This window comes from Stegodyphus dumicola, chromosome 1, assembly GCF_044657685.1.
Source record: "Stegodyphus dumicola isolate Sdum_Otavi_A_Nest chromosome 1, ASM4465768v1".
Classification (NCBI taxonomy): domain Eukaryota; kingdom Metazoa; phylum Arthropoda; class Arachnida; order Araneae; family Eresidae; genus Stegodyphus; species Stegodyphus dumicola.
Window position 1 is genome coordinate 135,256,171 of NC_140768.1, and position 25,941 is coordinate 135,282,111.

Genomic DNA, 25,941 nt, shown 5'->3' on the forward strand with positions numbered 1-25,941 from the left:
TTTCTAGAGTCCATTATGGCTGAATTATTAGGACACTTAACAGTCTCTGCATTCTTTTCTGAATTTGAAAAGGTCTTTTCTTTTTCTTCTTCTTGGATAGTTTTTATTATGTCATCATTGCTGAGTTTTAAACAAACTTCCAAGTCTTTATCTACCCTTACCTAATCAGAAAAAGTAATTTTATCACATTTAAATTTTTTGAATTCAGGAAAAAGCTGTATCAGTATCGTCACATTCTTCAATATGATTGTTCTCTTTGGCATGCATGGATTTAGCATGATGAAAGCAATTACTAATTACACTTTCTTTAACAGCATCCTATGTGGTATATAGATAATTTGTTGCTGTCAGCAGAGTAATGTCGTAGTTTTAGCCACAATCTTAAGAAAAAATTATTTGTTGTAAGTCTTGTACGATAATTTGTTTTAAGATTCTGGATGATTCCTTGATCCATTAATTGTAGCTTCACAGTTGTGTTTGGCAGCAAATATTCAACCTGTATGGAATTCAGTTCTGGAAGGCTAATATGACAGGTTCCGTTTTCCACAAATAACAAAATGTTTTGGTTTTCCCCCCAAAACTGCTTTATCTGTTCCTTTTAACCAGTCACTGAAAATATATTATCCATACTTTTGTATTAGATACATAATCAACTGGCAGTGTTGAATTCCTTTAAAACACAGTAGATTCTTGGACTTTCCAATCGCTAAGAGTTTAACATTTTTGTTCCCATTCATATTAGCACAGACTAAAGCTGTAATCTTCTGTTCACTGCTTTTACCTCCTACGCAAGCATCCTTTTTTAAATGTAATGTCTTGTTTGGCAAGAGTTGATAAGAAAATGCAATTTCATCTGCATTAAAAATATCTTTCAGCAGGTAAGTAGAGAAAAGTCATGGCAGTTTCCTACTGAAATAAGTGCATATGACTTCACTTACATCAGAGCTTTGGCCACATACAGTTTGATAAGAAACATTATACCTTAACTTAAAATCGAGAAAGGTATCCATCACTCCATTTAAAATATTCAATACCCGTTTGACTTTCCATTTCAGCCTTTGTCTGCAGTAGGTATCCATTTATCGGAAAAGTTTGAAATCTAGCTTCCTGGAACCATAGCATTAGAGGCTTTTTCTAGGTCTTCTTGGGACGCATTTCTCATGCGTTTCCTTCCTCTAGCAAATTTAGATTTTTCTCGTGAATCTAAAATTGATTCCTTGTTTCTCAAAGAAATTGATGAAGTATTTTTTTTTTTTAAATTCCAGAGTCAGCTACTAAGTTTGTTTTATATTCGCCATTCCCAGTTTTCTTTAGCCCTTAAATATAGTTGCCATTTGGCAACTTACTCATATTTAGTCATGCAAATCAAATCAAAACACAAATTTTAGCTTGCTGCATACTGTAACCAATTGGATGCATACTGTTTACGTATATAGTTTCGAAAGTATCAATGTAACACTAATGGGGTAACTGTCATTTATTGTGAGTTATGTGTAGGGTGTGGACATTATTTGTATTTACGAAATTTTGATTTTATGTTTGTTGTTATTTTGATGTATTCAAGGTTCTAAAATTGTTTGAACAAGTTTATAAGGTATGTATTATTACATAAAATTGTTATTACACATTTGCCTACCAATTTTTTTTTTTTTTTTTTTTTTTTTTTTTTTTTTTCATAATGTAACCATTTGGCAACAATCATGTTTTTTCAAAAATTGGAATAAAAACTCTGAGATCTTTGTTTTATCATTAATATTACAAAATACTTGCCAGATTTGAATTTGAAAACACAAGAAAAAGATATAACATCGTGAGATAAAAACAAACTAACACAAATGATTGCTGTAGAAGACAGTTAAAAACAAAGACCTAATACCTTTCCTAACTTCTGCTAACCTGCTAATTACAAAACAAATTAAACATAGCCTGTTTTGTGCAAAGCATATGCCTAGAAGCCTCAGCAGTTGAATAGTAAAAAAGGCTCTGCAGTATTAGATCCATCAAAGATGAACACTCCTAATTTTCTGCTTCCTTTTCAACCAATGTTGAGAAATTGCCAGCCCTTTTAAAGATGAAATTAATAGGAATTCAGTATGAGTAAATTCAGAAAGGAAACAGGAAATTATATGCAGAAATTCAGAGAAGTGATTATCCTTGAATTTAAAAAATACTTAACTGTGCGGAAATTTGCTTCATACATAATTTCGATGTTTGGTAATATGTACCAAACGTGGCTTTTTTCAGTTTTGTAATGGAACAAATCACCTACAAGATCCAGCTTAAGATAATCATCTGACCTCTGTTCTGAAATTTGTTAGTTTAAATGGCATATCTTCAGACATTTGAATTTGATTGCAGTAAAAGATGCCATCTGTTGAGACACTAGATATCCACGTTTCCTAATGTTCCTACTATTTTTTTTTAAACTACAGTTTTATTGAATACTCTTTGCGCTGCTTTTTAAATACACCATTAAGTTTGAAAATAGTCTTCCCATCCAGGTGGCCCTCTCTATTGTACACTGATAACTATTTGGCCTACACTGAGATAGGTACTGAGATTGACATGCCTGTTGTAGCAAGATACAAGTAATTTTTCATAAGTTTAACTCAAAAATTCATGAATGTTTGACTCTAAAAATGTGGTTTTTGAAGTGAAAAGGGGTGCTACAAAAAGTGTTTATTTTATTATTTTCTGGCAATCGCTAAATTTGCATTTAAAATTTTTTATGTATTTCTATGGCTAAAAAGTTCAATTCATTAAATTCTTTTTACTATTCAATGCAATGCCTATTATATCTTCATATCTTAAAACAGAATTAATTTAAACTTTTGAGCACTCATTTGTCCTTAATATAGTATTTCTGATTTCCTACAACATCTTCTAAAGTATTTTTGATTGCGCTTCCAGAGCTTTTTGGCAATTGTGTTATCTAACCATGCCATTTATCATTCAGATGACTTGGCAGATGTTGACTTTGCACAAGATGTAAAATTTTTCATTTATCACTCAGCATCCTTCCAAATTCATGGACATGTTCACAGTACAAAATGACTATCATTGGAGCACTTGCACATATTTTAGCTCTTTCCCACTGATTCCTTAATCTTAATTGTGGGTATAAACTTAGTGACTTTTGGAAAATATTATTTGGTATCAAGTAAAAAAAGCAGTAATCAATAGAATGTGGAAATTGCTTTAATAATAAATAAAGAAACTGATACTCATATTTGCTTAATAATAAATAAAGAAACTGATAATTTGCAAATGTTGTTAAAAGCTATCAAAATCATCTATGTTTGAATGTTAGAAGATTTGGGCTATTGGGAAATTTTAAGTGAGCAGAATTTTCAGTCTTCTATTATGTATACATATATATAAAGTCAAAAGTCTTTAATCCGGACTCACCGAGAGTTCGGCGATTCCGGATTATCAATTTTTCCGGATTATAGATCATCAAATTAAATCTGGTTAGATGGCATGCAGAAATTATAAAATTAGAATTTGAAACCGTAATTTATGAAGTAAAGAACAATTATGATCTAAAGAGTATCAAAATTTACAAAAAAAAAAAAAAAAAAGCTTAATATTTATTTGTTAATTTTGTTAAACATTTCTTTCAACACGCGCATGCGTAAAGCATACATTACGCATAGTCGAAATTAGAAAATTGAACCAGAAAACTATGTTATATGTATTCGGGATATTTATAATGACGAGGAAATTGATTTAAATCATATTGGAGTACATTGAGATGAAACACTACATTTAGTAAGGAATTATAAGTCGAATAAAGTAAAAACATCTGCTCTGAAGATGAGGATAGTGCTGACAGATCAATTTCCAGTTCATTGCGCGCCGCGAAGTCCCCCCTCCCCCCGCAGAGCAGCGTGAAATTGATAAACTGATTTCGGAATGGTTAGAGAAACAAATGATATGCCTTCATCTATTTTTGCAGCAATTAAACTTTTTGTTTGATGGACATCGAAACATGCTTTAGTCATATATATATTAATATATATTAATATATATATATATATATTTGGCAGCTCCAGAATCGGAAATTCTTTTTGACATAATCGAAAGTTCAAGCTTACTTTTGTAAAATTGCTCTAACAGTCTGCAAAAAATAATAAGCCGGATCCAATTCGAAGATTAAGGAACAACGCAATCTGCAACATTAACTGAAATAGATAATTAGATAATTTTAGCTTAGCTTATACCGTCCGTTATACATTAAACGTGCATGTGTAAATGCATATGCGCATGCGTAAATGTATATGCGCATGCGTAAATGTATATGCGCATGCATAAAGGTATGCGCAGAAAGTTTGTAGCTTTGAGGTCCGGATTAACGACTTTTGACTGTATATATATGTATATATATAATTTATTTCCTAAACAGTATTGATTAATTGATTATATTATCTCCTAAGTTTAATTAAAGTAGAATTATTTAGTGGAATGACATTTAGTGATTTCAATATGAGTTAAACTAGCAAGATATAAAAGTAAGGAGGTTGCTAACCTTCAATACAGTAAAGTTTTTGTATAAGAACTTTAAAACTTAAAAAGGTTGGAGATAATATATAAAGCGGGTACATTAGGTAAGAGATAAATAGCGCTAATAGCTGCTATTTAGCATATCAAATGTTGTATGAACTTAAATCCATTTAGTGCGAATACAAGTTATTATTACTTGCGCAATTGCTGCAAAGTTAGTTAATAATAATTTATTTCCTAAGTTTAATTAAAGTAGAATTATTTAGTGGAATGACATTTAGTGATTTCAATATGAGTTAAACTAGCAAGATATAAAAGTAAGGAGGTTGCTAACCTTCAATACAGTAAAGTTTTTGTATAAGAACTTTAAAACTTAAAAAGGTTGGAGATAATATATAAAGCGGGTACATTAGGTAAGAGATAAATAGCGCTAATAGCTGCTATTTAGCATATCAAATGTTGTATGAACTTAAATCCATTTAGTGCGAATACAAGTTATTATTACTTGCGCAATTGCTGCAAAGTTAGTTAATAATAATTTATTTCCTAAACAGTATTGATTAATTGATTATATTATCTCCTAAGTTTAATTAAAGTAGAATTATTTAGTGGAATGACATTTAGTGATTTCAATATGAGTTAAACTAGCAAGATATAAAAGTAAGGAGGTTGCTAACCTTCAATACAGTAAAGTTTTTGTATAAGAACTTTAAAACTTAAAAAGGTTGGAGATAATAAATATATAAAGCGGGTACATTAGGTAAGAGATAAATAGCGCTAATAGCTGCTATTTAGCATATCAAATGTTGTATGAACTTAAATCCATTTAGTGCGAATACAAGTTATTATTACTTGCGCAATTGCTGCAAAGTTAGTTAATAATAATTTATTTCCTAAACAGTATTGATTAATTGATTATATTATCTCCTAAGTTTAATTAAAGTAGAATTATTTAGTGGAATGACATTTAGTGATTTCAATATGAGTTAAACTAGCAAGATATAAAAGTAAGGAGGTTGCTAACCTTCAATACAGTAAAGTTTTTGTATAAGAACTTTAAAACTTAAAAAGGTTGGAGATAATAAATATATAAAGCGGGTACATTAGGTAAGAGATAAATAGCGCTAATAGCTGCTATTTAGCATATCAAATGTTGTATGAACTTAAATCCATTTAGTGCGAATACAAGTTATTATTACTTGCGCAATTGCTGCAAAGTTAGTTAATAATAATTTATTTCCTAAACAGTATTGATTAATTGATTATATTATCTCCTAAGTTTAATTAAAGTAGAATTATTTAGTGGAATGACATTTAGTGATTTCAATATGAGTTAAACTAGCAAGATATAAAAGTAAGGAGGTTGCTAACCTTCAATACAGTAAAGTTTTTGTATAAGAACTTTAAAACTTAAAAAGGTTGGAGATAATATATAAAGCGGGTACATTAGGTAAGAGATAAATAGCGCTAATAGCTGCTATTTAGCATATCAAATGTTGTATGAACTTAAATCCATTTAGTGCGAATACAAGTTATTATTACTTGCGCAATTGCTGCAAAGTTAGTTAATAATAATTTATTTCCTAAACAGTATTGATTAATTGATTATATTATCTCCTAAGTTTAATTAAAGTAGAATTATTTAGTGGAATGACATTTAGTGATTTCAATATGAGTTAAACTAGCAAGATATAAAAGTAAGGAGGTTGCTAACCTTCAATACAGTAAAGTTTTTGTATAAGAACTTTAAAACTTAAAAAGGTTGGAGATAATATATAAAGCGGGTACATTAGGTAAGAGATAAATAGCGCTAATAGCTGCTATTTAGCATATCAAATGTTGTATGAACTTAAATCCATTTAGTGTGAATACAAGTTATTATTACTTGCGCAATTGCTGCAAAGTTAGTTAATAATAATTTATTTCCTAAACAGTATTGATTAATTGATTATATTATCTCCTAAGTTTAATTAAAGTAGAATTATTTAGTGGAATGACATTTAGTGATTTCAATATGAGTTAAACTAGCAAGATATAAAAGTAAGGAGGTTGCTAACCTTCAATACAGTAAAGTTTTTGTATAAGAACTTTAAAACTTAAAAAGGTTGGAGATAATATATAAAGCGGGTACATTAGGTAAGAGATAAATAGCGCTAATAGCTGCTATTTAGCATATCAAATGTTGTATGAACTTAAATCCATTTAGTGCGAATACAAGTTATTATTACTTGCGCAATTGCTGCAAAGTTAGTTAATAATAATTTATTTCCTAAACAGTATTGATTAATTGATTATATTATCTCCTAAGTTTAATTAAAGTAGAATTATTTAGTGGAATGACATTTAGTGATTTCAATATGAGTTAAAATAGCAAGATATAAAAGTAAGGAGGTTGCTAACCTTCAATACAGTAAAGTTTTTGTATAAGAACTTTAAAACTTAAAAAGGTTGGAGATAATATATAAAGCGGGTACATTAGGTAAGAGATAAATAGCGCTAATAGCTGCTATTTAGCATATCAAATGTTGTATGAACTTAAATCCATTTAGTGTGAATACAAGTTATTATTACTTGCGCAATTGCTGCAAAGTTAGTTAATAATAATTTATTTCCTAAACAGTATTGATTAATTGATTATATTATCTCCTAAGTTTAATTAAAGTAGAATTATTTAGTGGAATGACATTTAGTGATTTCAATATGAGTTGAACTAGCAAGATATAAAAGTAAGGAGGTTGCTAACCTTCAATACAGTAAAGTTTTTGTATAAGAACTTTTAAACTTAGGAGATAATATAATCAATTAATCAATACTGTTTAGGAAATAAATTATTATTAACTAACTTTGCAGCAATTGCGCAAGTAATAATAACTTGTATTCGCACTAAATGGATTTAAGTTCATACAACATTTGATATGCTAAATAGCAGCTATTAGCGCTATTTATCTCTTACCTAATGTACCCGCTTTATATATTATCTCCAACCTTTTTAAGTTTTAAAGTTCTTATACAAAAACTTTACTGTATTGAAGGTTAGCAACCTCCTTACTTTTATATCTTGCTATTTTAACTCATATTGAAATCACTAAATGTCATTCCACTAAATAATTCTACTTTAATTAAACTTAGGAGATAATATAATCAATTAATCAATACTGTTTAGGAAATAAATTATTATTAACTAACTTTGCAGCAATTGCGCAAGTAATAATAACTTGTATTCGCACTAAATGGATTTAAGTTCATACAACATTTGATATGCTAAATAGCAGCTATTAGCGCTATTTATCTCTTACCTAATGTACCCGCTTTATATATTATCTCCAACCTTTTTAAGTTTTAAAGTTCTTATACAAAAACTTTACTGTATTGAAGGTTAGCAACCTCCTTACTTTTATATCTTGCTAGTTTAACTCATATTGAAATCACTAAATGTCATTCCACTAAATAATTCTACTTTAATTAAACTTAGGAAATAAATTATTATTAACTAACTTTGCAGCAATTGCGCAAGTAATAATAACTTGTATTCGCACTAAATGGATTTAAGTTCATACAACATTTGATATGTATATATATATATATATATATATATATATATATAATATATATATGTATGTATATGTATATAAATTAATTGAAGTAGAATGCAGAAATTTAAGGATATGTTTCCATTTTGAAACTCACAAAAAATTCGGCAAAATTTTGAAATGAAATTCTCTTTGTATAAGCTGAAAATTATTTTCAATGAATATTTTTCCTGTTGGCAATTGTGAGTTTGGAGTTTCTTCTGGGAATCAGTCATAAGGGAATCAAAATTTGATATGCTTGATTGCAAGATTATGGAACTCATATGCTCTTAATTTTCAATATATTAACCTTCATTATCTAATTGTTATGTTTTTATTATAATTTTCCCTTAATAATAAGTAAGAAGATTTCAGCTATCCATTCTTGACTAAAATAATGTTTGATAAGTAAGAATAAAAAGTATGATACATAATGTTTTATTTCCTGTCTGAAAAAATATCTCTTGGTTATAATACTAATTTTTTTTATTCTGTTATAACTTTTAAGTAATAAGAAAAATGTAATTATTAATCATTAAATTACTTTCTTGCTTTACATTGAAAATCATTGTTGACTCCCTAAGCAAGCTTTTAATAGATTAATCTGTAAAATGTTTTATTATTGAACGCTGTTTTACAATAAAATTAACACAATAAATATATTGTATAAAATAATTTAGGACATAATAGTGCATACTAGCATAATACAAAACAAACAGCATAATGTTTTACAGCTTATATTCTTATCTAGAGAAAAAATAACAGTGCGTAGTTTGAGGAGACTTATTATAAATTATGTTTTTGCTGTAAATCTGTACTTTTAATTAGCCATGATTTACAGGCTACATGATTTACAACTCAAACACACTTGATGCTATTTTCACTAGAAAATAACAGTCATGACCATCTACGTGCATATTTTGGAATGATGTAAGTGGGGTTAAAATAGTCTGTCAGAATGAATGTATATGTTCTCTGGTTACAAGTAATCCCTCTGATGCATGCTTTTCTTAATTTGTATTCATACCTGGATAGGTATAAAACTTCTTGACAAGGGTTGTAACTTTCCTTGATCAGATTGATCCGTCTCATCTTCCTGAAATTCCATGCACTCGTCTATTGTTAAAAAAATATTTTTTGTTTCCATTATCCGGTAAAACAGTGTGTTATACTGTGTATTACAGATATTATATTTTTCCACAATTATATCATCTTTTAAAGATTAGATAAGAATAATTTCTTTTATGCACATGAGGCAGGAAGAGAGAATTTGTATGCTTTTGCGTATTCATACCTGCCAACTTTTATGAATTTTTCGTAATTTTTACGAAAATGCGTTTGTCTTTACGATTTTTAGATCGTAATCCATTTATTACGATTTTTTTCCTTTTTCAAGTGTTTTTAGTGATTTTTGTCGAAATTTGGAATTTTTCGCCAATTGCATCGTGTTTTACTGCCAACTACCGACTACTTCAAATCCAGTAACTTGCGGTTTCTCCCAACTCGACGCTTAATTAGCCAATCCAATGCGCTGAACTTGTTTCTCCCACTCTTTTCTTTGTGGGTGCCAAATTATTTTTTTCGCGTTCGCTTCAGCAGCAAGGGAATTACTCAGCTCAGACTCAGCAAGCGTGGATTGTCGCATTCTGTTTTTTTTTTTTTTTTTTTTTTTTTTTTTTGTTTTTGTTTGTTTGTTTGCACGTGCGACGAATTTTCTTATTACGTCATTGTTACGAAATAAGTTAAAAAAAAACCATATTCTCAATATTTTCGGCCTGCCTACAAAGCCGAATTTCCAACAATTAAAGAATCCTTCAAAGGAAATAACTATGCATTTTGCAACGTGTGCGTGTGTGACTTCATAATAAGTCACAGTGGAAGAAGCGACATTGTGAAGCATGTTAAGTCTAAAAAGCATGAAGTTAATGCTTCGGCTTTGACAACGTCAAAGAAAGTGGATGATTTTTTTTTCAAATTCGGCTATGAATTCGGATGCCGATGTCATTTTGGCAGAGTGTTTGTTTACTGCATTCCTCATGGAACACAACGTGCCGTTAAGTGCTGCCGATCACGCCGGTCAATTTTTCAGACAGATGTTTCCCGACTCAGAGATTGCTCAGAAATATGCTTGTGCTCGCACGAAAACGTCTTCTATTGTGAACGACATTGCTTGTGATGCACAAAGTAAAACGATAGCTGCACTCCAGAATTCAGCATTTTCAGTGTCAATCGATGGCAGCAACGACAGCGATTGGAAGCTTTACCCCATCATTGTCACATATTTCTGTGATGTTTCTAATGAAATGAAAACTCATCTTTTGCTGGAGATGCTACGGGGGATAATATTGCCTCCTTGGTAATTAATGAGTTGATAAAATTCATTTTTTTATTGATAAATTTCCATTTTTGTTAACAATTAAAGAAAATGAATGTCATAATGATGCTTTAGATGAACTACAGAACCAGTTTTCTGCTGCACAGTTTGAAGACTTTGCCAGTTCTGGAGAAGATAGACTTGATGTCCTCGTTGGTACCTTAAAAAGAATAAAAATAGCTGATGAAACACCAAAATATTGTTGCATGTGTACGGATTCGTTATGAAATGAATGCACAAGTCCGATGAAAAATGAACAAAAATTTATTATTATCACAACAAAAATGCTTAAATTTTCTCAAATTATCATGCAATATTACAGTATCTCACAGTAGTTATCTTTTAACTACTCAAACGTTCAAAAGAACTTAATTCAACACAGCTAAAGAAAGCTAATTCGCAAATTCGCTACAATCAACAAGAGCAGTTTTCTAAACAACAACAAACTAAGCAACTATTATGAACTGAGAGGTTTTCCTTCTTTTATAAGATTTTTAAATCGCGTGCGAGAATTTTCTGGTACTTTCTCGAAATCAAAAAGACATATTTATTTATTTAATGTTAAATGCACGTACTCTTGTATTTTTAATTTTCCGGCTTAGCTTTCTTCTTGTAATATTCGTCACGCGCTGCACTGCGCGGGAAATGAAACTATTTAATTTATAATTGAACTAACATTAGCTTTTTAAATACCAAATTCGTAACACTGCCCCCTTCCCAAGGACTGCCCGACCCGGGCAGTACAATCCCCGGACAGGAAGTCAAACTTATAACTGAGGCATAAACATTACATTACAATATCAAACAACATGAACAGTAAATGCAATAACTAACTTAAACAAATCAAATGCTATCAAATACTAAATACAAAACAAATACTAAATACAAATCAAATCAATTACACATTTAAAAACAAAAAAGGACCATGGTCTTATACTATTTACAATTAATACAATTAATTACATTACATACTATGGCCATAGTAATGAGCTAACCTGTTGTAATGAACAACTTTAGGCTTAGAGTTCGAAGACTTACGGATCCGAACCATGACGTCATTCAGTCTGTTCAGGACTGTGTACGGACCATCCCAAGGTGACTGTAATTTCGAACAGAGTCCTTTCAAACAGAGTCCGTTGAGTCGGATTCCACAACCACACCTTGTCTCCTTCGTGGAATTGATGTTCAGTAGCTCTTGTGTTGTAGCGGGTCTTCATCTTCTCTGTAGCCAAGTTGACTCGCTCTCGTGCAAAGTTGTGCATTACTTTAAACTGGGCCTGGAGATCTTGAATATATTCCTCAGATGATGAAGGAGCATCCGGAGGGTGGCCAAATAAGAGATCACAAGGCAGACGAAGGTCACAACCGAAGAGCATCTGTGATGGGGAATAGCTGGTAGTCTCGTGGACAACACTGTGGTAAGCCAGTAAAAACAGTGGTAATTTCTTGTCCCAATCCTGTTGGTTTCTGGAAACCAATAATGAGAGGTTATTAAGGATGGTTTGATTGAACCTTTCTACCATGCTGTCCGACTGGGGATGTAATGGCGTCTTTTGGGTTTTGTCAATGCCAAGTAATTTGCAGAGTTCTTTGATTACTGCCGACATAAAATTCCTTCCCTGATCGGAATGTAACTGAAGAGGCACTCCGAACCTGGAAATCCAGTGCTGTATCATCACCTCAGCTACTGTAACAGCCTCTTGATCAGGAATAGGATACACTTCAGGCCACTTGGTGAAGTAATCAATGACAACGAGTATGTATTTGTTGCCATCAGCAGTTCGTGGCAGAGGTCCCAAGATGTCAAAGGAGATACGTTCAAATGGCGCCCCTACGTTGTAACGTTGCAGCTTGCCTCGGCTGCGTTTCCTCGGTCCTTTCCAACCTGCACAGGCATTACAAGATCAGCACCACTTTTGCACGTCATGCTTTGCATTATTCCAGTAAAAGCGCTCACGAACTCTCTGTAAGATCTTCAGAATTCTAAAGTGACCTCCTGTAGGGCTGTTATGTAGCTCTTTAAGGACATCAGGAATCCAGGATCTTGGAAGTATCAGTTGCCATCGGAACGTCTTCCCATCATCCGATTCGAATTTCCGGTATATATACGCCATTTCGAATGTGAAGTGAATCCCAGAGTGCCCAGTATTGTTTTGTTGTAGGACTACAGATAGAAATGTCCTGCAAGTAGGTTTTCTGTTTGATGACTCCGTTAAATCAATTATGGGTTTAAGGTCGCGGTCTTTCAGTTGGTGTTTCCTGACTTCATCATCACTCCACGGGTCTCGATCAGCCGATGTTGATGTTGTAATTTGTCTTGTGACTGGAGTCAGCAGTTCGTATTTCGCTTCCACCCTGGAACAATATCGGCAGCTTTCTGGGCAAGGTTGTCTAGACAGGGCGTCGGCATTCCCGTGTAATGATCCCTTACGATGACGGATAGTGATGTCATATTCTTGGACTTCTTCATATATATTGGAGTCTCTGTATCCACCTGGCTATTTGACCCTCAGGATTCTTGAAATTTAAAAGCCAGGCCAATGAGGCATGGTCCGTGCGGAGGAGGAATTTTCTGCCGTATAGATAATGATGGAAATGTTCTACAGCTTTGACTATGGCGAGCAACTCTTTCCTGGTGACACAGTAATTCCTCTTTGGTTTAGACAGGCACTTGCTCCAGTACACCACTACACATTCCTGGCCGTTTATTTCTTGGGACAAAACAGCACCGACACTTTCATTGCTCGCGTCGGTGTCGAGAATAAATGGTATGTCGAGCTGAGGATACGTCAGGATTGGAGCAGATGTTAAAGCCTCTTTTAAGTTGTTAAATGCATCCTCGCATTCTTTTGTCCACAAGAACTTTTGGTTGCTCTCTGTCAGCTTGTGAAGGGGTCTTGTGATGGAAGAAAAGTCTTTCATGAATCTCCTATAGTAGGTGCAAAGCCCTAGGAAGCTTCTCAGCTGATGGACATTTCCAGGATTTAACCGCTAATACCTTTTCAGGATCCGCGCACACACCTTCTGGAGAGATGACATGTCCCAGGTAAGTCACTTCTTTTCGGAACAATTTGCATTTAGCGGGACTCAGCTTCAGATTGGCTTTTTTCAGTTTCTGAAGCACCTTCCTAAGATTTTTCTAAATGTTCTTCAAAACTCTTTCCGATGATGATGATGTTGTCCAGGTATATCAGGCAGGCTTCGTAGGAAAGGCCTTTCAAAACAGTCTCCATAAGTCGTTCGAATGTTGCCGGCGCATTACACAGTCCAAACGGCATCACCTTGAATTGCCAAAGCCCTTGTCCCATAGTAAATGCCATCTTTTCTCGGTCTTCAGGCTGTATTTCTACCTGCCAATACCCACTCTTTAAATCAAGTGTTGAGAACCACTTGCTTCCAGAAAGAGTGTCTAAAATGACGTCAATTCTAGGTAGTGATGGGCAACTTCGGTACATTCCTGTACCCGGTACAAAATACTCGTTACTCAAGTAACCGTTACTTTGAAAAGTATCGAAAACCGATTTCAAGTACCGAGTACCCAAGTAACGATTTGGAGTACCGAAGTAACGAAATGCCGGAGTAATGGTTTGCTGTATCGGAGTACCCTAGTAACGGTTTACTGTACCGGAGTACCCTAGTAACGATTTGGAGTACCGAAGTACCCTAGTAACAATTTGGAGTACCAAAGTACCCTCACTTTGGAGTACCGAAATACACAGCTAACGATTTTGCACACTGAAGGAACTCTGCCACGTCACCACGTGTTTGATTTTATCTGTACGGAGTAAGATTTTGAATATCAGAAAACATGTCAACTACGGAAGTGTCTGAGGAGCAGACCATTCATGGACACAAGAAGTGCATATCACCATTTCGCAAATACAACCAGATACTACTGTCCTCCTACCAAAACCGAAATGAGCTGAACCCTCATCAATCCTCCAGTAACGAATACCGAAATACCGAGAAAAGATGCATATTTCTGTTACAAAGTAACAAATACCAAAAAGCACCCGTTTCGGTACAGAAGTAACGAATACCAAAAAGTACCCATTTCGGTACAGAAGTAACGAATACCGAAAAGTATCCGTTTCGGTACAGAAGTAACGAATACCGAAAAGTGCCCGTTTCGGTACAGAAGTAACAAATACTGAAAAGTACCCGTTTCGGTACAGGAGTACCGAATACCAAAAAGTACCGATTTCGGTACTGAAGTAACGGGTAATTGGATGTACCAATTTTCAGTACCCATTACAAAATACCCGGTTCGGTAGTACCTACTCATCACTAATTCTAGGAAGAGGGTTACTGTCTTTCTTCGTAACCTCATTCAACCGGCGATAGTCGACGCAAAATCTTGTTGAGCCGTCCTTCTTTCTGACTAGGACGATGGGAGATGCTCATGGACTTGCTGAAGGCTCGATGACATTGCCTTCTTCCATATCCTTTAAAAGTGTTCGTACCTCTTCCTGTTTAGCAAACGGTAGACGTCTCGGATGTTGCTTGATCGGGGAATGATCACCGGTATCGATTCTATGTTGTGTCAAACTAGTTCGACCCACATCAGAAGACGAGCGGGAGAAAACAACTTGAAGATCTTTAATGACGTGATCGGCAGCATTCTTCTCTTCGTTTAATTGCGCATTCTGCAATAACTCCAATGTAATGCTTTCTGAAGACACGGATTCTTGGATGTTACTCTTTCTTTCAACGCTGGTTACTGGAGTACATGCAGCAACCACTTCACCTTTCTTAACAACTCTCGCCTTCTCAGTTACATTCACGACTCTCACTGGAATAACCGTTTTGGATAGGTCAACGAGTGTTGAGGCTACTAGTACTCCTTTCGAGCTATTACAGCTATTGGGATATTCCTGAAGCGGAAATTTCTATTTCGGCTATGGATCCAAGAAGCTAAAACTCGGTTCTTGCGGGTATTGTGATATTGTCTTGTGCTATGATTTTATGGACAGATTTAACTTCTTCATCATTAACTCCAAATAACGCTATGTCCTCAGATGTAGAATGCAATTCGTTATTTTTAAAGTCCAAGGAAAAATTGTATTTCCTTAGAAAGTCCAATCCGAGTATGCAAGAATCAGCGATCTCTGCTACATATGCCATATGATGGTAAGCGGCACTTCCAAACGTGATGTTAATGTTTACTTTTCCATCGATGTCGATCTTCTCACCGGACACAGTCTGTAGGGTAACGCAGGGCAGCGTCCAGGTAAGTTTGCTTTCCAGTTGCTGAGCCAAATCTTTCCGGATGATGGTAACGTTGGCTCCTGTATTTTGCAGGGAACTCCATTAATATGTCCTATTATGAAAAGTCCATTACTGCTGCCTCTCACTGCAGAAATCTGATGCGCTTTAAACTGGGGCTTTTCATTATCTGGAAACCTCCGCCCCGCGAGATGGCCACTAATTAGTTTCCCTGCTGTTTGTTAGGAGCCGTCTTAACATCCGTACCCTGGGGTATTCTGCAGTTTCGTCGTATGTGCCCTTCAGCACCGCAGTTCCAGCACTTAACGGTCGGTTTCTTCTCACCAATATTCCGTCTCAAGGCGTTCAGTTGTCTAGTTAAATCATCTAGACGAGCGGTGACTTGATCCCCTGGCTCCTGGACTTGAGCAGCTCTGACTGGGTGGCGGTCTCGACGAGTGGCTTGCTGGGCTGCCTCGAATTTCATGGCATACACTAAAGTGCTTTTCAAATCTTTAACGTTCGCCATTCGTAAAGCCTTCTGTATTTCGGTATCCCGGATGCCATCGATGAAATATTGCAGCGACAGGATTTCTCTTGTTTCTGTCGGGCATTCCAAAAAGGCGTAATGTGACAGCCTTTCAACATCCGTGGCGAGCTCCTGAAGTGTTTCGATGGGCTTCTGCTGACGGGATTTTAGTTGAAGCCTGCTGTAGTCTTTTAAACACTTCTCTCCAAAGTGCAGCTCCAATGTGCCGGATAGAGCTTCAAAGTCTAGTCTCTGGTTCTCAGGAAGAGTCTGCAGGATATCTGCTGCGTAAAGAAGCTGCAAAATGACAGGCCTTAGCTTGGGAAACCCATCCATTCGCTTCCGCCACTATAGAAAATTGTGTCCTATACACTTGCTAGGAGGTCTTCCCATCATATGTAGATAGTTTCAGAGAGGAACGAGCAGGCATTGGTAAAAATTTAAAACCATCCAAGTTGCTCCCTGTTGTCGCTACGAATTTCTTTAAAGTATCCACTTCCTTGGCGACTGCAGAAACCCGGTCATCAATTTGTTGTTCGATTTGTTTTTGAACGGAACAAACTCTTCCTTCTATTTCTTCTTTGACCGAATCAACTCTGTAACCTATTTGTTGTTCCATGGCCGAAACTCTGTCTTCTATTTGCTCTTTCACAGAAGAATCTCTATAATCGATTTGTTGTTCTATGGCCAAAACTCTCTGTTCTATTTGTTGTTTGATAGAAGAAATGTTTTCTTCAATTTGCCCAATTTTGTTTTTAATCGCATCCATTCTGCCTTCCATAGCCTCAAATTTATTTTCTATTATGCAGGTAATTTCCTTTTTCATCTATTCCTGTCCTGCTTCAATCTTCTCTTTACCTGCTTCAATTTTCTCTTGACCCGCTTTCATCTCGCCTTTAACAGATTTCATCTCTTCCTTAACGGATTCTTGGCCCCTGATGAAAAATGAACAAAAATTTATTATTATCACAACAAAAATGCTTAAATTTTCTCAAATTATCATGCAGTATTACAGTATCTCACAGTAGTTATCTTTTAACTACTCAAACGTTCAAAAGAACTTAATTCAACACAGCTAAAGAAAGCTAATCCATGAATTTGCTACATTCAACAAGAGCAGTTTTCTAAACAACAACAAACTAAGCAACTACTACGAACTGAGAGGTTTTCCTCCTTTTATAAGATTTTTAAATCGCGTGCGAGAATTTTCTGATACGTTCTCGAAATAAAAAAGACATATTTATTTATTTAATGTTAAATGCCGTGCTCTTGCATTTTTAATTTTCCGGCTTAGCTTTCTTCTTGTAATATTCGTCACGCGCTGCACTGCGCGGGAAATGAAACCATTTAATTTATAATTGAACTAACGTTAGCTTTTTAAATACCAAATTCGTAACAATATGATAGACTAGCAAGAGTTTTATGTGGTATTCTCGTAATTCCACACAGGAATGCTGAGTGCGAGAGAGTCTTCAGTGTTGTGAAGAAAAACAAAACTATATTTCGTTCTTCAATGTCACCAAAAACTCTAGAAAACATTTTAATTGCTAAATGTTATGAGGAAACTAATTGTTATGACAGGAAATTTTCCAAAGAATTTTTAGCTAAAGCCAGAAAATGCACTCTAAATTCACTGCAATATTTTTTTTGTGTAACATTAAGTTCTTGTTTTATGTTTCCTAATAAATTTTTTAGTTACTACTTAATTGAGATTTACTAATGTAAGTACAATTTTCTTTTTTCTATTTGTATAAATTGTTATTTTTTTTAATATCAAAGCATGATATTAATTCTTCGTGATCTTCTGAATTTTTATCTTTAGAGGTTGGCAGGTATGCATATTTATACTTTGTGTTTATCGTACATCACAGCTATTGCCGAGATATATATGAAAATATATTCAGTGCAAAGTCTGAAATCTAGACATCCAACATTCAGAATGATTTAATAACCAAATCTCTGAACTACTGGATGAAAAAACATTTTTTTTAAATCCTATGTGAGACCTAGGCATGAGCGCCATTAGTCTGTGACAGGCAGCTCAACACTATTCAGAAACATTAAAATACTACTATAATTTTTGACATCATTAACTGTTGCAGTGTCATTAAGTCCAGAATAAGTGTCCAAATAACCACACTTATCATCAATATCACATAATGGGCAAGTGTGAGAGTGCTAAACAAATTTGTGTAGTTGTTTCATGAGGTAGTCATATCCACTTTTAATGTCATTATATGTAAATATTCTGCCTAAAATATCTATATTATATGGTTTTTTTGTAGTATTTGTATTTTTTTATTATCTGTCGTATTTATGGTTTGTAAAATGTATATCTTTCATTGACACTTTTTTTTTTGACAGTAATGGAATCGGAATCAGTTTCAGAAGATATCACCAATCATCGCAGGAGTAATGGACGGAAGAAAACATGGTTAGAATTGCGGCAAGAAGTTCGAAATGTACGAAGGCAGTTGTCGAACATATCTGCTAAAATACCCAATTGTTTTGAATTCAAAGAAATGTTTTCGGAAAATGAGTCTCGTTTCTATCGAATATATTTCCTAAGTACTGTTTCTTCTGGACGTGAAACAACTCTTTTATACTGTGATGTGCCAGTGGATTGTATTAAAAGCAAAGTAGAAACATTTCAGTGGCAGCCTTTGCTCGAATCCTCATTTCAAACGTACCACCCTCAAGGACGATTTTCAAGGGAAGAACAACTTCAGTGGGAGAGAAAACGGTTAGTTATGTGGGGCATAACTTCCTTTGACTTTCAACCTTCTATCGGGAGATTTGTATTTCCAGCCTGTGGTGCTGTGTTTTATTGTGATGATGATTATTTACAGGTAAGCCTTTTTTACTTCCTTGTACGAAGTAAAAAGGAAGTATTGTAATCGCGAAAAGTTTTAGGCAGCATATTTCAACGAAAATTTCCATTTTGACCGCTATTGAATGCAATTTAATGATGTTTTTGCGTGATATCTGTACGTAAGGACAGAATAAAATACTCTTTTCCTTCAAAAAAATTATAAAACTGCTTTAAAATTAATTCTGTAGAGAATTTTTTGTGGCGTCTGTATGAACGTATGTACGTACGTATCTCGCATAACTCAAAAACGAGTAGCCTCAGAACGTTGAAATTTTGTATATAGGACTGCTATAACATGTAGATGTGCACCTCATATTTTGGTTGCAATCGGCCGCACCAAACATATATAAATATATTTATATATATATCCACTCTGTTACCCGGCTCAGTGATCTCAGTTTCTTTACTTTACTTCAGTTATTTTTTGCTTTAAAAATGATTGTATTATGTTGTTTTTAATCTTCCGGTTAAGGTTTTTATGCCTTTAGTAAATCTGAGTGCAATATTTTTAGAATTATCAACAATTTTAAAGTTGTCTAAGTGCCGCTAAGCCTTTTTTTATGGCAGCCATTGATGTTTACATTTGAAACAGCAGACTAGTGGATTTATTGCCAATCTAGAGAAACTTAGCTTCGCAACAACAAAGATAACGCATTCATTTATTATTGCCAATTAAATCATGCTTAATTCTTTCTGGAATTTTTTCGAGGAAATAAGTGTTTAAGATTTACTTCGTAATTTTTAATATAGATATTTTGAGCTTTTATGTATTTTTGCCTTCTTGCGAAGTGAGAACTGAATTAATTAAATGAGAAATACTGAATTGTCTGTGAAAACTGTTTCTTTTTTGTTTTGTTTGCTTAATTTGTTTTTTATACATCATTCTAGCTTTATTATAGTATTTGAATAGAACATGTGGCAACGATTAGATAATTCTATTCTTTAAATGATATAAATTGTGCATTATGAGTTATAATATGAACGAAATATATAAGTCAACTGTTATATAATTATTGGATTATATAACAGTTAACTTAGTTTTCATTATATTATTATTATATAAGTTAACTGTTATATAATTATTAATACTGTTAAGTGAATCTAGCACAAGAGTTGCTATGGTAAACAAGTACTAGAGTGAATTTTAAAGAATGCATTTATTCTATTGTGGTTTATGCACTGTCGGCAAAGTATATTTAATTCAATCCAATAAGTTTAAATGAAATGCAAGAAAAAATGCATATAATTTAATATTCCGTACAAGGAAGTCGTGGTGTACACATCAGATTTTTTTAGTATAACATTGTGACAGTATACTTAAGGTTTTTCGTTTCTCTTATATTGTATTAAACTAAACATATTAAGTTTTAAAATTTGAGGTTTTGGTGTGATTAAGCAGGAATGGTATTTAACAGCTGCTGGAGAAGTTAAGGAATCATTCTTGCACTTGCTTTTACGAGTGATAGGAAAGGTTGCTGATCTAAGCAAGTTTGATAGAAGGCAGATTGTAATGGCTCATAGACTTGGAACGATTATCTGTGAAACTGTATGACTGGTAGGTTGTTCACAATCTGCCGCTGTTAGTATTTATGCAAAGTAAATAAATCATGGTGAAAGCAGCAGTAGATGCCAAGGTGTTGGACGTCCACTTATCATCCAAAAAAAAAAAAAAAGAACGTTTGGGGACTGTCCTGTTTTGTGCAGCAAAATCGGCATCAGGTAGTGGCTCAGCTGACAGCCCAATACAGTGTAGGTCCAAGTGCAAGTGTTACGGAACACAGTTTTAGTGAACACTGTTAGATATGGGACTGTGTAGCAGACGTCCCACTTGTGTGCCTCTGTTGACCAAGTGTCATTAACAACTATGCCTGCAGTGGAAGCGGGAACATCAAGACTGGACCATGGATAAGTGGAAGATAGTTGCATTATCATATGAATCATGATTTCTCATTCATCACATCAATGGTCGTGTCAGGGTATGTCGTTTTCCAGGCAAACTGTTGCCCCCCTCCTGCCTGTACAGCAGGTCATACACAGGCTTCTGGTGGTGATATTATGCTTTGGGAGATGTTCTCATGGGTGACTGTGGGACCCTTAGCTGTGGTAGAACAGGCTATGAAAGCTGCAGGCTATCTGAACATAATTATGAATCAGTTGTACCCTTACATGGCATTTGTTTTACCGACCGGAAATGGAATCTTGCAGCAGTGCCCCATATCAGAGCTCGAATTGTGTTGGAGTGGTTCAAGGAGCATAAGGATGAATTTCAGTTAATATCCTGACCACCTAACATGCTTAATCTTAACCAGATAAAGCACATTTGGAATATCCTTTAGCTGCAGCTCGAACACCACCATGTCGGAATATTTTGACTTCACTTAACTGCTGCTGAGACATTTGGTACAACCTGTCTTCTTGCCAAGAACTTGTGGCATCCATGCCAAGATGAGTTGCTGCTGTTTTGTAGGTCAAAGGTCATGCAGTGCGTTATTGAGTAGGTGATCATAATGTTTTGGCTCTTGAGTCTATTTAAATATTGATTGTAATAATAAATTTTTGCAGTTATTCTGTTTAAAATAATTAGATATAATTTTAGTTAGCATTTCTTCATGTTACTATATTATCTCATTGAGGCTTGGAGTGGGATCCTTTTTTTTTCTTCCTTTTATGTATATTAATAAAAGAATTTTCTATTTAGATATAGTTATTAATCTTAAATCAAAGACTGGTGTAGTTTTATGATGTGATCAAATTTTTTAAAGCCAGTGTAAGATAAAACGACACTCTTCTCTTATTGAGACTGGATTCAGAAATTAAATGTACACACACATACATAGGTATGTACATATTCATGTACATACACGAACACATGCAATACATACATACATTTCTGAATTTGGTCCTAACAACAGAAGAATACTGATAAAACATTTTCAGTAATTAAAAAAAAAAAAGAGCTCTTTGAATTTTATTAGTTCAAATATTTAATATATTTAGTTTTCAGTTACAAACATGTTACAATGAAACAACCCAAACAGACGTCATAGTTTCAAACTATTTTGGTGTTTTGTTAAAGTGATTATGATGTTTATATACATCCACAAGAATACTGCTCACTTTTAGTGGTGGGTGTTATGAAATTTTTTAGTGTATTAATTATTGTACCATATGCTGTGTTTCTGCAATAACCACCAAACTGTGTTCATAGGGACGGATTAAGACTTTAAGAGATTTAACTGCTGAAAGAATTTGATTGGCCTCACACCTGTTTTTCCCCAATTTTTCTTCCCCTGTTTTAGTTTAGCTGTACCATTCCGTGATAAAGCCAGAAGCAGAATTTTTTTTGTGGTGCCCCCTTTCTTTGATGCTCTAAGTATGAGCTTATTTTTATTAATTGTTAATCCAGTTCTGGGTTTTCAGTTAATAACATTAGAAATTTTAAAGAAACATGATTATTTTAATTTTGGAAGAATCATGCTGCATTTCACTCAGTTTGAGTTCTATACTTAGATATTTATTTTTATTATTCAACAATTTTATATCTTTCTAAATATGGTATTTCATTAAATAATTTACAGGGGCCAGAGTTGTCTGAAAGTTTATAAGGTATTTTCTCGCCCCCTTTTAGCATGCTTTAGTGTAATGGTTAGCACACTCAGAGTGTATTCGGGAGGTCCAGATTCGAGTCCTGGTGAGGGCATTGCCCATTTTTCATGTCTTCTGCTTCAAAATAGCCTTATAAATCTACAGTGGTGCTTGAACGAAAAGGCGGTGGATGGTTATTCTTCACCACCAGTATTTGGCGATTGGGTCCCCTAATCCCCTAGTCGCTCTTTCAAAGGAGGAGTATATAAGGTATTTTCTCCCTCCTTCCAGCATGCCTTCTTGATGTTATGGTATTTTATATCTTTTTGAGTCCCGGCAAGGGCATTGCTCATTTTCCACATCTCCTGCTTCTAAAAATTTTAATAACTCTTACAAGTTTTTAAAATTTTTTAAAATATTCATGAAAAATTTTCTTTTATTTCACCAACATTGAATGTTTGTAGATCTACACAAAATAATTTCATGATGCTTTGATCACAACATGTGATAAATCACCACATATGGCTTTTAACCCTTTAACTGCCTCGGAAAACGTTCAAGATTCATTTCCCAGTGCCACGGTTTTTCACACAGGCACACATACTTATGCAATGTATTAGGGAGAAAATAAGTGCAAGTTTTACTTTCTAAAAACTGTTTACTTTCACAAAATAAAGAATAAAAGAAAAAAAAATGAATGCACAAAATTTAATGTTTTGAGTAAAAGTATAATAAAAATGATGTTTTAATAATAAAAAAGATCCCTAAAATGGTGTTTCAATCAATTCATTTTTAGACCAGTAAAGTGTAATATCAGGTTTCTGTGTTATACCTTGTGAAATCAGTATGCTTAAAAAAACATATATTTCTTCTGAACTGGTTGAATGCCACGATTTTGTTCTTGATTTTTGTTTTGCAAGGTGTTGGTTCATGTACTCGTCTACAAAACTGTTAGTTTTAGTAACAATATGAAGCATGAGCAGATCATCAAAAAATATTTCAAAAAAGATAAATGGGTTTGAAACATCAGTTATACCTTTCTTTATTTCTGGAACCTACTACAAAAAGTAAACGAAAACGGAGGACGCAGAATAAAAAAAATACGCTTTACTCAAACAACACCAGCCAATACAGCGCAGCCATTACTTTCACCGCTTTAGACACACCCCTCTCTCCAATTTCTCCCACACTTCTCTGAAATAGTATCCTCCTTCGCATACTTTGGCAAGGTCGTTGTGGTGTTGCATTCCAAAGCTTTGTGAATAATTTTACGGGTAGCAGCGCAAAGCAAATGATAGTATTTTGGAAGGGCGTATATATACGCCCGGCACAGTTAACGCATCGGCTGAGCAAGTATATATACGCCCGCGGCAGTTAAGGGGTTAATTAAATAAGAAACTATAGCATCATATTTGACCAACAGTCAAGTTCTGAATGTATGAAATTGCACTGTAATTGATTTTGCAGTTCTCAAAGCTGAGTATTTCTTTGTTGTGGAGATTTTCAAAAATCTATACATGAATTCTTATTTTGAACAGTTAGGTAGTTAAGGAAGAAAGCATTTGCTAGTCTCACAGTGGATACTACTGAGGGTGTTCACACATTTTCATAACAAGTTTGCAAAGATTTATCTATAAAAAAACTTAAGAATTTTATTTTCTAATATGTTCAGACCGATAGCCCTTTTGTTGAAATATGATATCTTATTTTCCAAGATAAAATTCCTTTCCTTTAAACAGCAAGGTTGATTTTATTCCACTCCTCCTTTACAATCTTCCAGAGTCCATCCAATGTTTTGAGATGCCGCTTATAAAGAGCTTGTTTTTAAAGTCCAAATGCACAGTAATCCATAGGAGACACATCAGGGTACTTGGGTAGGATGCATTTAAAGGGAATGGTTTCAATTCTGTATTTAAGGGTGCCATTGGCAAAAATTACCAATTGGACAGCAAGGCAGAATTTCAAGATGGCCGCTACACAAAACCAAAATAACAAGGTCAAAGAATTGCACAATTCGCGGTGTGCAGTGAACTGGAAATTGATCTGTCAGCACTATCCTTATCTTTAGAGCAGATGTTTTTATTTTATTCGACTTATAATTCCTTACTAAATGTAGTGTTTCATCTCAATGTACTCCAATATGATTTAAATCAATTTCCTCGTCATTATAAATATCCCGAATACATATAACATAGTTTTCCGGTTCAATTTTCTAATTTCGACTATGCGTAACGTATGCTTTACGCAAGCGCGCATTGAAGGAAATGTTTAATAAAGTAAACAAATAAATATTAAACTTTTTTTTAAATTTTATAATTTTTTCATGTCATCCTACCAGATTTAAATTGATGATCTAAAAACCGATAATCCGGAATCGCCGAAGTCCCGATGAGTCCGGATTAAAGACTTTTGACTGTATATTAAGTTCTGTTTGTTCTTGCTGTTTGACAAGCTGTTTTTCATTTCAGTTATTATTAAGTTTTCCATTTTAAACATAAGGTTGTCGATTTTTGACCTTTCTCTAGTATTGGTAGCATCAAACACATAAATCAATTTATCCTGGTTAATGTGCAAACAAAAAACACACTTAAATTTATTTGTTCTAAATCTTTGAGTTTGTTAAGACCTTTGACAGTAATCAGTATTTCTGAGAATATAATTAAATAATAGAACTGATTATTACTAATCTAAGACAACGATGTCCATTAAGACAAAAATTGTGTTGAATCATAGAGGATCATTTTATGAAGATTGTACCATAATTAAAAAGGAGGAAAAAATAAAAAGAAATATTGCTGAATATCTTAATTTGGCAAGTCATGAACACTTGCTTTAAAATTAAACAAAATTCAGTCTTAGGTTGAAACTGATTTTAAACAAATGCTGTTTGTGTTTTGAAAGATCTAATACTGCTTTTTACTAAAACTAAAGTGTGATTTATCATTAAAAGAGCAAGCCTATAACTGAGTTCTGGCAAGAATGTTCTAAAGTTTATTGACAATCTGGTTACTCACACCCTTCTTTATAATTTTCATTATTTTTGGTAAGTTACACAGAAAATTTTATGATGCTTTCTGATATCTGCATCCCACAAAAAGTTGTCAGTTCATTGCAACTTGTGAACGGGGGGGGGGGGGGATTTGTTTTTCTCTCTTTGGCAGCTTTTAAATTTGTCCTTAAAGGTACTGACAACTTGTGCTTGTTCTCCTTTATAAAATAATTAATTTTTAATTTTCAGAATTTTGAATTGTTTAAATTTTATGCACCCCTTTTCCTCGAGAAAACAAGTATAAATTTTTCATCC

At 33.9% G+C, this 25,941-nt stretch overlaps 1 protein-coding gene across 4 annotated transcripts in view; it reads left to right on the top strand.

Moving 5' to 3' along the window:
- LOC118191000 (dipeptidyl peptidase 9) overlaps positions 1-25,941 on the top strand; it is a 101,966-nt gene that overhangs the window by 20,344 nt on the left and 55,681 nt on the right. For 3 of the 4 annotated variants that reach the window (XM_085821035.1, XM_085821027.1, XM_085821043.1), the window contains one exon: positions 18,545-19,029. The exons of the other annotated variant lie outside the window; for it this stretch is intronic. In XM_085821035.1, coding sequence (XP_085677161.1) covers positions 18,547-19,029 — 483 coding nt within the window. In that variant the 5' untranslated portion in view covers positions 18,545-18,546. The remainder of the gene's footprint in view (positions 1-18,544; positions 19,030-25,941) is intronic. 4 annotated transcript variants of the gene reach the window in all.